We start from the raw sequence: 12,708 nt of genomic DNA, 5'->3' as shown, positions 1-12,708 counted from the left end.
CTCAAGGGCAGATGTCTCCACTGTGTAATTTAAGGTGGAAATTGTCACCCTTCATCTTAAAAAATTTCAGAGAAACATATTTCTTTCAGATTCACAGTAAAGTTAGCAGAGAACAGAACAGAGAAGAGTTCTACAAGCAGAAAAGACAAGGTATGTTGGAAGCTCCTAACGTTATATTTTTTGCAAGTAGAAGCTATTCTTAAACCCCTTCTACACTGGCATATAATTCAGATTGTCAAAGCAGATAATCCACATTATCTGCTTTGAACTGGATTATAAGTGTTTACGCTGCCATATAATCCAGTTCAAAGTAAACAGTTTGGATTTTATATGGCAGTCTAGATGGGACCTGAGTTGCATAGCCATTTGATTTCTAATAGCAAATGGTTGGTTTGAATCATGGGCATGAGCAGAAGACACTGCATTCTTTATCCGAGGGTTGATAATGAGAACAGGTTGAGCATCCCTTATCTGGAATTCTATGGGGCCCCTGGTGGTGTAATGGGTTAAGCCTTTGTGCTGGCAGGACTGCTGACTGAAAGGTTGGCGGTTTGAATCCGGGGAGAATGGTGAGCTCCTGTCTGTCAGCTCCAGCTTCCCATGTGAGGACATGAGAAAAGCCTCCCACAGGATGGTAAAATATCCGGACAATGTCCTTGCAGACGGCCAATTCTCTCACACCAGAAGTAACTTGCAGTTGCTCAAGTCGCTCCTGACATGAAAAAAACAACTGTAATTCTGAAATCCCAAATATTCCAAAATCTTCCTCAAGGGTGGCTGAGAGAGTGATACCTTTGTTTTCTGGTGCATTTGTGCAGGCAGACTTTGTTTCATGCACACCATTATTTAAAATATTTTATTTACTATTGCCTCCAGGTTATGTACCCAAGGTATGTATGAAATACTAATTAAATTTGCGTTTAGACTTGGGTCCCCTCTCCAAGGTACCTTATTATGTACGTATGTGCATTTACACAGCATTTACACAAATGACCAGCCACTGCCAGAAGGGTTCTATCTATGCTGATGATCGTACCATCACCGCTCAAGCAGGGAGCTTTGAAATGGTTGAACAGAAGCTCCCTGAAACTTTAGGTGCTCTTACTGCCTATTACAGGCAAAATCAGCTGATTCCTAATCCATCTAAATGCAGACGTGTGCTTTTCATCTTTAATACAAACAAGCATCTCGAGCTCTGAGGATTACCTGGGAAGGAATCCCACTGGGGCATTGCAGCACAGCAAAATACCTGGGTTTCTCTGGACCGTGCTCTAACTTATAAGAAGCACTGCTTGAATATCAAGCGAGAAGTGGGTGCTAGAAATAATATACGAAAGCTGACTGGCACAACCTGGGGATCACAACGAAACACAGTGGAGACATCTGCCCTTGTGCTTTGCTGCTGAATACGCATATCCAGTATGGCATATCTCACCACATTAAAACAGTGGATGCAACCCTTAAAGAGACATGCTGCATTATCACAGGATGGCTACGCCCTACACCACTGGAGAAATTATACTGCTTAGCCAATATTGCACCACCTAACATTGGTCAGAAAGTAGCAATCTGTAATGAAAGGACCAAGGCATTGACATCTCTGGCCCATCTTCTGTTTGAATATCAGCCAGCATGCCAACACTTTAAATCTAGAAACTGCTTCCTAAGATCCACAGATACTCACAGGAACACCTCAGCAAGCGAGAGTCCAAAAGTGGCAGGCTTAAAACCGGAACCTCAATCCATGCCTGATACCAGATGAGAAACTGCCCCCTGGTTACACATAAGACTGGGCCACTTGAAAGGTGCTGAACAGACTGCGCTCTGGCACCATGAAGTGCAGAGCCAATCTTAGGAAATGGGGCTACAAAGTGGAGTCCACAACATGTGAGTATGGGAAAGAGCAAACCACAGACCACTTACTACAATGCAACCTGAGCCCTGCCACATGCACTATGTATAATGCAGTTCAGGTAGAGAGGAAGCTGGCAGGACGACACACAAGTTCCAGCCTGTTGTGGCTCATTGGCTTCTGCCCACCAGAGGTCCTCAGATGTCTGCAAATACAGTAAACATCTGTATTTTGGGGGGGGGGGGGGAGGACAACGCAACTGAAGAAAGCAAAAAGACAGGTTTGATTCGCTCTTTAGCATCATCCCTTAGGATTTCATGTTGAAATGAGATCTAACATCTTCCTCATTCCCCCATAATTCAGGCCAAGGCCTTTGATTTTCATTCTCTGTGAGATAGAGTGAAAATTGAAATAGATGTCCTGAGAGCCAAAGATCGGAGGCCAGCAAAAATGTATTTAGGATTGCTAGAGTGAAAACTGAAGAAGGCTCCTGTACCTTGAAGGGTTGTGTAAAAGAGGGAATTTCAGCAGGAGTTGCTTATCACACAACCAGATAGCAAGAAGCTCCTGCTGAAATTCTCTCTTCTACACAACTATTCAAGATACAGACCCTATCTACACTGCCATGTCAAATCCAGATTATCAGCTTTGAATTGGATTATTTAATAGTGTCGACTCATATAATCCAGTTCAAAGCAGATAATGTGGATTATCTTCTTTAATAATCTGGATTATATAACAGTGTAGAAAGGGCCACAGGAGCCCTTTCCAGTTTTTAATCTGGGGAATATTCGTTTACTCCTTCTACAAAAAGGCAGTGGGGCTGACCTAAAATGCATTATCACACGAAGTTTCCTAATTCCTGATTCTAGGGCTGCCTTATATGTACACACAGAAATGGCAAGTGCGAAAGAAACTGGAAGTCTTTGGTTAATTGTAATATATCGTAACATGCCACTGTTTTTCAGCTGTTGCTTTGGATAGTTCAACTGAAGAACAAACTTTTGTGATTGAGATAAACTTTGCAGATTCCTCACTTCAGGAGACTCTCCGGAGTTATTTAAACAACCTTAACTTTCCACTTTTGGTAAACTTGTCTGATTCAGCCCTGAAGATTACAAGTATTAACGTTACCACAGGTGGGTCATCTACTACTACAAGCTTTATTTGCTCAATTTGGTTTTCATTTTTTTATGAAAACAGAAATTCCCATATCAAGCAAAGGAGTCCACCAAGATGATATAGGACACTCTTTTAATTGTATTTCCCTGCAGGCATCCTTCATGTGTATGCAGCTGGGAGACAGGGCTTTTACTTTCTATGGCCTGGACACAGAGGCCCCATCTACACTGCCCTATATCCCAGGATATCATCCCAGATTATCTGCTTTGAACTGGATTATATGAATCTACATTGCCTGGGATCAGATCCTGGGATGTAGGGCAGTGTAAATCCAGTCCTACACCGCCATATAAAATCCAGATTATCTGCTTTGAACTGGATTATATGACAGAGTGGACTCATATAATCCAGTTCAAAGCAGATAATCTGGATTATATGGCAGTGGAGAAGGGGCCAAAATCTAATTGATCCAACAGCTAGCTAGCAAATCACAGATAAACCACTTTTGGGCTACAGTTTACAATATACAGAGAGAATGCCTCTATATGGAGAAGCAATACATCAAAAGAAGCCCTTGCTCTTTCCTCTATGAATCAGAAAATGTTTGTATTCTTCAGAACATTGTCATTTATCAATATTTGCTGGGTCCTAATGCTTTTCTTACCCTGAGAAAGGAAAGACTGTTGACAACAACAACAAAAAGCCAACCATGATGGTTTGTTGTAATTTGACCTGGCAACAATTTGGTTTGCTTTTAATATTTCAGGAAGTCACAGCCCTATCTTTCAGCATATTTCCTTTCCTCTTAAGTGTCCTGTATGATCTGACTTTGGGGCAGGGGGCCAGAATTTTTCCTGGATATTACAAAGGGTTAGTTTCGTGTTTGGGAGAGTTAATTCTGGGCAGGAAATAAGCACTAGCCTAAGGTATTTCTACGGCAGTTCGGCAGGAGATTTATCCTGTGGGAGGAAGTGTCTGCTTCCAGAAGCAACTGAGTGTGTTTACACATTTATTCACCTAATTTTCCAAAATACTGTTATGGTTGTTTGAGGATTTTTTTTCCCTCTGCTATAAAATATAAGTTCCTTGGAAATCCTGATTATACTGTAGCTTGTTTTTATTTTTCAGAATGAAATTTGCAGTTGTGTGACCAGTTTTGGGGAGGGAGGGAAGGGCCCAGTAATACAATTGTGAAGCTTGTTTCCAAAAGGTTCCAAATCCATCTGAACAAATTTAACAGGAATAAAAAAGTGCCGAAGATACAGTTGAAGAAATGTAGAAGGGAACTTTGCCTTGTTGATATTTCTTGGCCCCAGTGAATCCAGTTTATCTCTGCAGAAGACATTTTATTTCTCCCCTAATTGGATAAATCAGAAGATGTTGGTTCTACTTTGCTACATCAGGTCCCTTCCACACAGCTGTTTAAAACCCACATTGAACTGGATTATATGGCAGTGTGGACTCAGATAATCCAGTTCAAAGCAAATATTGTGGATTATCTGCCTCATTATTCTGGGTTATATAGCTGTGTGGAAGGGCCGTCAATGGACAGCTCTACACTAAGGACCTCATCACATTAGACATGTTTAGCATTCTAGGATGCTTGGAGGAAGCTGGGAGGAAGGAACCTGCTGGATACTATCAGATGATGCACAGCTACTTCTGGTGGGGCTCTGTCCTTCAAGCATCCTGGCAGCATTCATAGGAAAGAGCGGGTTGAGTAGCCATGGGATGGGTAAGTGTGCAATGCGGGTAATGTGGAGCACAGGGCTACGGGTCCCTACGCTGCCTGGTGAATTCCCCCGCTATCCAGGGTCCCATCATCCCAATTAGTCAGCTGTACTGAAGATGGTTTTGGTGCTGCAGGGCAAGTGCCCAAAGGGACACCTCTCTCCTGTGTCACAGCTGGTGACAGCCGCAGGACAAACACATACGTTACAGCCAGGGATCTGGCAGCTTTCTGCCAGGTCTCGGGCCTTGCTAAGAAAGCTGGGAGCGGGAGAGATGAGGCTGCCAGACCTCTTACACAACACTAGGGAAGGGGGCCAGAGGGGCCAGCCATCCCACATCCCCAGGCTGACCTAGTCGTGGGAGCATGGGATGACTGTTAGGACAGCTTCGTCCAGCTCTGCTTAGGAACCAGCCCAGCTGTCTGAACAGTCCTTAACTTTCATTATATGGCAGTGTAGATCCAACCTCCATTGTGCTGGCTAACATTCAAACAAAGAATTGTTGATGTAATATGAATTTAATAAATTAAATGAGCAATGTTCAGCAAATTATAATGCTTCATCTTCAGTGTGTTTCTTTGTTTTTTACATTAGTGTGTAACTCGACTGTCACTGATACTTCTCTTTGCTACTGTGAACATGGTTATGGATGGCCTTCCAACACATGCAAAGCATATCCTTCCTGTCCTGAAACTGCAAAAGCTGCAGGAAATAAGAGCTGCAAGTGCCTGGCATTGCTGCCTTCACAGGGGGGCTACTGCCAGCCTCAGTCTGCAAGTAAGAGCCTGTGGAAACTGACAGCGTGGCTGCCTTTTCTGTAGCTACCATTTCTAAGCAACAATTGTTGGAGGCTAATCCATTTGTAATTTTATGCTGCACGGCACCTATCACTTCTTTTTTCTCTCTGACAATATTTATGTATGTGGTGGTGAGCACAGAAAACAACTAATAGCTTATGAGGGATATGCATAACTGGAGCAACCACATATTTGTCTCCATTTAGTATGTATCTGTTTCACTCTCTTTTATGTGTTGTCTTTCTCTTGTTGCTTTTGTCCCTCTGATTCTTTGAAAATCATGATGCATGTAGTCAGTACTAAATCTTTTGACACAGAGCATGGTTTGTTTTTTATGCATAAGTTTGAAATAAAATGGTAGGTTAGTAGGAGGAAGACGGTACAGAAAGTTTTCTTTCTTGGACTCAGGTGTAAACATTCAGAAACTAGAGCAAACCTCCCTTTTCTACCTGGACACCCCACCTTGAATACCTATGGTACAGTGGGTTAAACCCGTGTGCCAGCAGGACTATTGACTTGAAGGATGGGTTGTTGACCTGAAGGTTGCTGGTTCAAATCCAACCCTGGGAGAGCACAGATGAGCTCTCTCTATCAGCTCCAGCTCCCCATACGGGGACATGAGAAAACCCTCCCATGAGGATGGTAAAAACATCAAAACATCTGGGCATCCTCTGGGCAATATCCTTGCAGACAGCCAATTCTCTCACACCAGAAGCGACTTGCAGTTTATCAAGTCGCTCCTGACATGAAAAAGTACTAAATAAATAAAAAGGTAATATACTAAGTAATTTTATTATACAGAGTATATCATGCAAATGTTAAAAGTTAGTTTGTCAATCGAAACAAAACAATTATTCCACACAAATTATGGTAAATGTGGGTCTTGTCCTGTCTTCTATATAGCATAAGTCATGTAGTGAGCCCTGCCCTATACTCTTTCCTCTTTGAAAACTACTAAATCAGAAATTGAGAGGTGCCACCGAAATGACCCGCCTGTCTGTAGATATGCAGGTAACACATGCATGCGATTTGAATGTCGAATTATGAAGTCAGTTTTAACATCTGATTTGCAGCCAGATTTGCTGACCTGCTTCCAAAGAGCTTGGGGCAATAGCATTTCATGAAACAGGCTTGATCCATATTGTTTCTCTCCATTTTTACTATTACATTTATATAGATTTACAGCCATCAATCCCCAAACTACCCCCTACCTTGAAAAGGATCAACAGCAAATATAATGTTTAGACGTGAGCATAGAAATAAAAAGATTATGAAATATTAATATAATTTGACATTGTTATTGCTTTTCAGCATTGTTTTCTACTACTACTGGAACTATTTTGCCTGTTCTTTTCTGCCCTAGATGATCCTTCCATACTCATAACAAAAATGTCTCTCCAGCTTGACGAACCCTTTCATAATGACCTGTGGGATTCATCTTCCGTTTTGTTTAAACGATACAAATATGATCTGGAGACTGCGGTATGTATGAGTTGGTTTTTAAAATAATTTTTGTGTGGGAACTGTGTTTTGTATTTCTACTTAGAACTGATATCCAGGATTAAAGGCATCTGGGGAAAGCCCTAACCTCAGAAATTTAGCATGTTCCAACTATAGTATTTCACCGCATAATAGTCACACACACAACCCTTTGTGTGTGGGGGGGGGGAGGAGTACAGCTGTTATGTAGTGGTGACTATTATGTGGTGAAATACACCACACAATAGTCCCTTTGAGGAACCCCTCAAAGCATAGTTGTGAAAGGGAGAGATAGGTGGGTGGACGAGTTCATCTGCTCACCCACCTCTCCCCTCCGTGTTATGGAGCCTCTGTAACTCGAAAAGGAGAGACTAGCGAGTGGGTGTCCTTCCTTTCTAGCTGGCGGGCAAGTGAGTTTACCTGCTTTCTACCCTCTCCCTTCTGACCAACAAATGCTCCTCTTTAGTTTGGAGAGGACAAGCAGGCGGGCAGGTGAACCCACCCATTCACCTGCCTAACCCCTTTGAGCTACAAAGGCTTGCCTTGCCAAAGTGAGGCAAGGCTATGTAGTTGCAGAGGGGGGAGGTGGGGGTGGGGGCAGGATGGGAAAACTCATTTCTTGCCCCTTTCCTTGGTCGCTTCGAAGATATACTTAGTTTCCAGCTGAGTCAAGCCCCATAGTTCAAAAGAGCAGTCATACGCTTAATTCCCTCACTTGGGTGAGTGAATTAAGGTGGCGACTATTATGCTGGGAAAGATTTTTGTCTTCCCAAAAGGAGGCGTGTGACTATTATGCGGGTGCGACTAGTATCAATGAATTATATAAATAAAATGACTTCCTGGTATATTTTACAATACAGGAGTATGAAAATAATAACATACATTTGGAGGTGGAGAGTTCCTATTTACGGCTTCATTAACTGAAAGAGAAGAAACCAAAAATAGAAGAACTCTAAATCTTGGTGATTATAACACTGCTGTGAACTTATATTTTTTTCTGATACTTTAATTAGGAATTCGGAAATCGGTCATCTCCTTAATCAAAACAACAAAGATATTAACTAGAGTTTGGAATGAGAGGTTCCCCTATGCAATGAATATGAATACAGTGGAACCTCTACTTAAGAGTGTCTCAACTTAAGAACATTTTGAGTTAAGAGCCATTGCTCGGTCCAAGTTTTGCTTTGCTGGGTTTTAAATTAAGAGCTAGTTCCAGAGGGAGCGCTAGCACTAGAGTACAGGGCTTTAGGGCTTCAAGAGAGCAGCCTCCGTGCCTCATGCTCTTGTCCACTGTGGGAGATTGTTGTCTGCTTTGCTCTTGTCTGCTTTGAGGAATTTTGGGTTAATTGATTTGGTTTTTATTCCTAGTATATTTGGCGTCATGAAGAGAGAGAGAAAGCAAGAGAGGGAGGGAAGCTGGAATGAGTACAGTATAAAGAAAATGATGCTTCTGCCTCTTCACTTTGTGTTTTGTGCTTCCTTGCCACAACTTTGTGCTTCTACCATTTTAAAGTTGATCTTTCTTTTTATTGTTTCATGTGAATGTGCATTTATACTTTTTATTTATAAAGTACATTTTCTTATTTAAAACCATGTAACTAAAAATGGGGGGTTTCAGGGTGGTGAAATGGATCAATAGCATTTCAATGGGGAAATTGCTTTGAGATAAGAGCACTTTGACTTAAGAGCTCAGTCACGAAATGAATTAAACTCTTAAGTCAAGGTATCTGAGCTTCCAATTCAAATCAGATTTGTGAGACATAGGCTGGATCCCAGGTTATTTACTTTAAACTGAATTATATGAGTCTATACTTCCAGATAACCTGGGAAAAACTGATAATTTGGTATTAGATCCTAGGATATAGCACAGTGTAGATTCAGCCTACCACATAATGCTGTTCAAACTGCATTATATGGTAGTTTCAATCCAGTCTGAGGTTCAGTTTGTTTGATTGTTCTCATTTTTTTTAAGAAAGGGAAATTGCTATTTTTGGGTTAGGAAAGAGAATGGCTCCAATTGGAAACTGATCTTATTCTGGGTTTTCAGACAGATCATTACACTGACAATAATGTTTTTGAAAAACAATTAAGAGTTGAAGTGGAAAGAAATAAGAAAAGATTTAGAAAACTGGAAATGGCTGAAACTATCTCTAATGGGAAGAATAGCGGTGATAAAAATGAATTTATTACCAAAAATGTTATGTTTGTTTCAAAATCTCCCCATAATCAGGAACTTTAAAATTTTCGAAGAGTGGAATAAGGATATATTGAAATTCGTATGGAAAGGTAAAAAGCCCAGAATAAAATTTGTAAACATGACAGATGCGAAAGAGAGAGGAGGCTTCGGCCCTCCGAACTTAAAGTTATACTACGAAGCATGTGGATTAGCATGGATTAAGGAACGGACAACATTAAAGAAAGAAAGAAAGACTTTTAACAGTAGAAGGGTATGACTTAAGAGTCAGTTGGCATTCCTATCTGTGTATGAAAGAAAGAAAATTGAAAAAAACTTTGGCAATCATTTTATCAGATCCGCACTCTTGAAAATTTGGGAAAGATACAAAGTGAATTTCTATATGAAAACACTCCTATCCACTTGAGGCGAAACAAAGAAGGCTACTGAGGTGGACACAGTGGCCAACATATAAAGAGATGCTGATAAAAAAAGAATAACATTTCCCAGCTCAAAACACAGGACGAAATAACTTTTCCTGGTTCCATTATCTCCAATTAAAAGAACAATTCAATATAGATAAGAAAATTGGTTTTAACGATAAAGAGTCCTTTTGGGATAAAGTGATGATTATGGAAAAGAGGACCATAACAAGAATATATAATAAATTATAGGAATGGTCCACAGAAACAGAACTGGTTAAAATTGTATGACAAAGTGGGCAGCCAATATTGGGAAGCCAATCAAATTAAATGTTTGAGAACACAAGTGGAATACAAAAGTACAGACCTAAAAGAAAATTGGTACAAAATGATATACCATTGGTACATGACACCACAAAAACTAGGAATTATGTTCAAGAACTCACACAACAAATGTTGAAAGTGTGGTGAGCAAGAGGGAACGTTCTACCACATGTGGTGGACTTGTAAAAAAGCTGTCAGTTATTGGAAAATGGTGCATGAAACTTGTTAAAAGATTTTAAAAATTAAATTACAACTGAAACCAGAATATTTTTTACTAAGTATGTCGGATGAGGAAATGGACTTTGAGAGAAATAAGGATATTTTGCTCATTTACCTATCTACAGCAGCAAGGATGGTCTACGCAAAATTATGGAAACAAGAAGAAGTCCCAACCAAAGATGAATGGCTAGGGAAAATAATGAATATTATGGACATGGATGGATTAACATTTTTCCTGAAAAATAACTCTGGAGTCCTTATAAGACCTACGGATTGGCAACCCGTTAAAGAATATTTGAAAATACAGGGTATATGAAAAAGAACTCCTTACTTTTAAGTATAAAAGTATAAAACTAGGGAGTTCATAGGATCATAGAATTGTAGAGTTGGAAGAGCCTCACGGGCCATCCAGTCCAACCCCCTGCAAGAAGCAGGAAAATCTCATTCAAAGCACCCCTGATAGATGGCCATCCATCCTCTGCTTAAAAGCCTCCAAAGAAGGAGCCTCCACCACAGTCTGGGGGAGAGAGTTCCACTGCCGAACAGCCCTCACAGTGAGGAAGTTCTTCCTGATGTTCAGGTGGAATCTCCTTTCCTATAGTTTGAAGCCATGGTTCTGCGTCCTAGTCTGCAGGGCAGCAGAAAACAAGCTTGCTCCTTCCTCCCTATGACTTCCCCTCACATATTTGTACATGGCTATCATGTCTCCTCTCAGCCTTCTCTTCTGCAGGCTAAACATACCCAGCTCTCTAAGCCGCTCCTCATAGGGTTTGTTCTCCAGACCCTTGATCATTTTAGTTGCTCTCCTCTGAACGCTTTCCAGCTTGTCAATATCTCCCTTCAACTGCGGTGCCCAAAATTGGACACAGTATTCCAGGTGTGGCCTAACCAAGGCAGAATAGAGGAGTAGCATGACTTTCCTGGATCTAGATGCTATAACCCTATTTATGCAGGCTTTTTCAAACATCCTATATAACAGTTGAGAAAAACTCTATTGTTAAGAAAAATAAACATGCTAGAAGGAAAGTGACCATATTTAAATTGAAGAATTGGGGTGAATTGTAAACAAGGAAAAATTATAGAAAGAAAATAATGAACTTTATTACACTGCAAAGAAGAAGAATGGAAGTACAATTCCCCTTCCCACATCCCTATACTATCCATTTTCCCTTCTATGTCCACACCCCTTCCCTACCTAACCCCTCATCCTTTCTTCCCTGCAAACTTTACCTATTTTATTTTTACCTATCTTTTGTAAACCTTTAATAAAAATCTATTTTAAAAAATAATTTTTGACTTGTTTTGATTAAACCCTGTCTTGTCTGAATTAAAGAAGATCCAGGGTGATTTTATTAAAGGCATTTAGGCAAAATATGAACCAAAGAGAGTATAAAAGTGTGGTGAAAATGTTTACAACAATGCCTAGGATAGATTTTGGGGCATCTGAGGGCCAAAAACAAAACACACAATGGAGGTATAGCTTACTGAGGTCCCAGAGACGTAAATGCAGCCTTCCAACCTTTAGCAGTTGCTCATTGCTGATCCATAACCTACCAAATGACATAAACATTTTATGCTGTGTTAATGTACAGCAACAAGTTTTGTAATATATATTCTTCTTTTTCAGCTTACTACAGCTTATAGATCTTTACGAGGCTTCATAACTGTAACAGTTACAGGATTCAGGTACTGAAAACATTTACCTTCTCTTATTAGACTTAAGAGGATTATGTAATGAAAATGAATATTGTTTTCATCTTGGGGAATGTTTACACTGACCATTTAGGTTGGTGTAGAAATTGATCAGACTGCATGTGGCATATCTATGGTAATACAGGGGTTTTCCCCAACTTACAAACAGTGTGGACTGGTGGGCCAACTCCCAACTGGAACTGGCAACAACTCTTCTGACTGTGACCACATTTCCTGGTGGCCTGGGGATATAAGATGGCAATATCCTGACCCCATCCCCATGTTGTAGCAGTCTCCAGCCATGATAAGGCACCTACCTTTTCCCTATTGCTTGTCCTGACTAAGCAGGATGAGAGTGCTTACTGATGGGAGTGCTAGGACATATACCAGCAGTTAATGGGATTATTATGGGTCTCTTTGGAGAAGAAATTTAGAGCTGTGAGAGGAGGAATGGGAGAGAAAACCTAATGGTATGAGCTGGAGTACATTTGCATAATGATGAATGTAGACCTTTACATTGTTAGTCATTCTTCGTTATGAGGGAAGGAATGGTAGAAACAGCCAAAAATGGAACTGGTGTCTTGTGGTTGTTATTTTCTCTAGGACTAAAAACAGTATAACTACAGTAGAGTCCTGGTTATCCGAGATAAAGGGGTGGGCCCAATCTCGGATAACCGGAACTGCTCGGATTGCCGGGAGGCCCTATTATCCCTCCTGGCAATCCGGTTTAGGGAAGCGCCCGTGAGTGCTGCTGCCTAGCAACACTCACGGATGCCTCCCAAGGGGCGCGGTCTCACCGAGAGACATCTCCCTGGATCTCCCTCAGCCAGGCTCTTTCTGGAAGAAAAAGTTTCCTCCAGCAATGGCCTGGCTGAGGAAAACCCACGGCACACTCCTC

General features: G+C 41.0%; 1 protein-coding gene across 3 annotated transcripts in view; it reads left to right on the top strand.

Annotated features, from left to right (window-relative positions):
* adgrf5 (adhesion G protein-coupled receptor F5) overlaps positions 1-12,708 on the top strand; it is a 78,934-nt gene that overhangs the window by 30,658 nt on the left and 35,568 nt on the right. For all 3 annotated transcript variants that reach the window (XM_062957128.1, XM_062957123.1, XM_062957114.1), the window contains 5 exons: positions 90-150; positions 2,821-2,991; positions 5,299-5,481; positions 6,865-6,983; positions 11,746-11,804. In XM_062957128.1, the coding sequence (XP_062813198.1) occupies positions 90-150; positions 2,821-2,991; positions 5,299-5,481; positions 6,865-6,983; positions 11,746-11,804 (593 nt within the window). The remainder of the gene's footprint in view (positions 1-89; positions 151-2,820; positions 2,992-5,298; positions 5,482-6,864; positions 6,984-11,745; positions 11,805-12,708) is intronic.

This window comes from Anolis carolinensis, chromosome 1, assembly GCF_035594765.1.
Source record: "Anolis carolinensis isolate JA03-04 chromosome 1, rAnoCar3.1.pri, whole genome shotgun sequence".
NCBI lineage: Eukaryota > Metazoa > Chordata > Lepidosauria > Squamata > Dactyloidae > Anolis > Anolis carolinensis.
The sequence above is the reverse complement of the archived record's forward strand: the minus strand, read 5'-3'. Positions and strand labels throughout refer to the sequence as shown.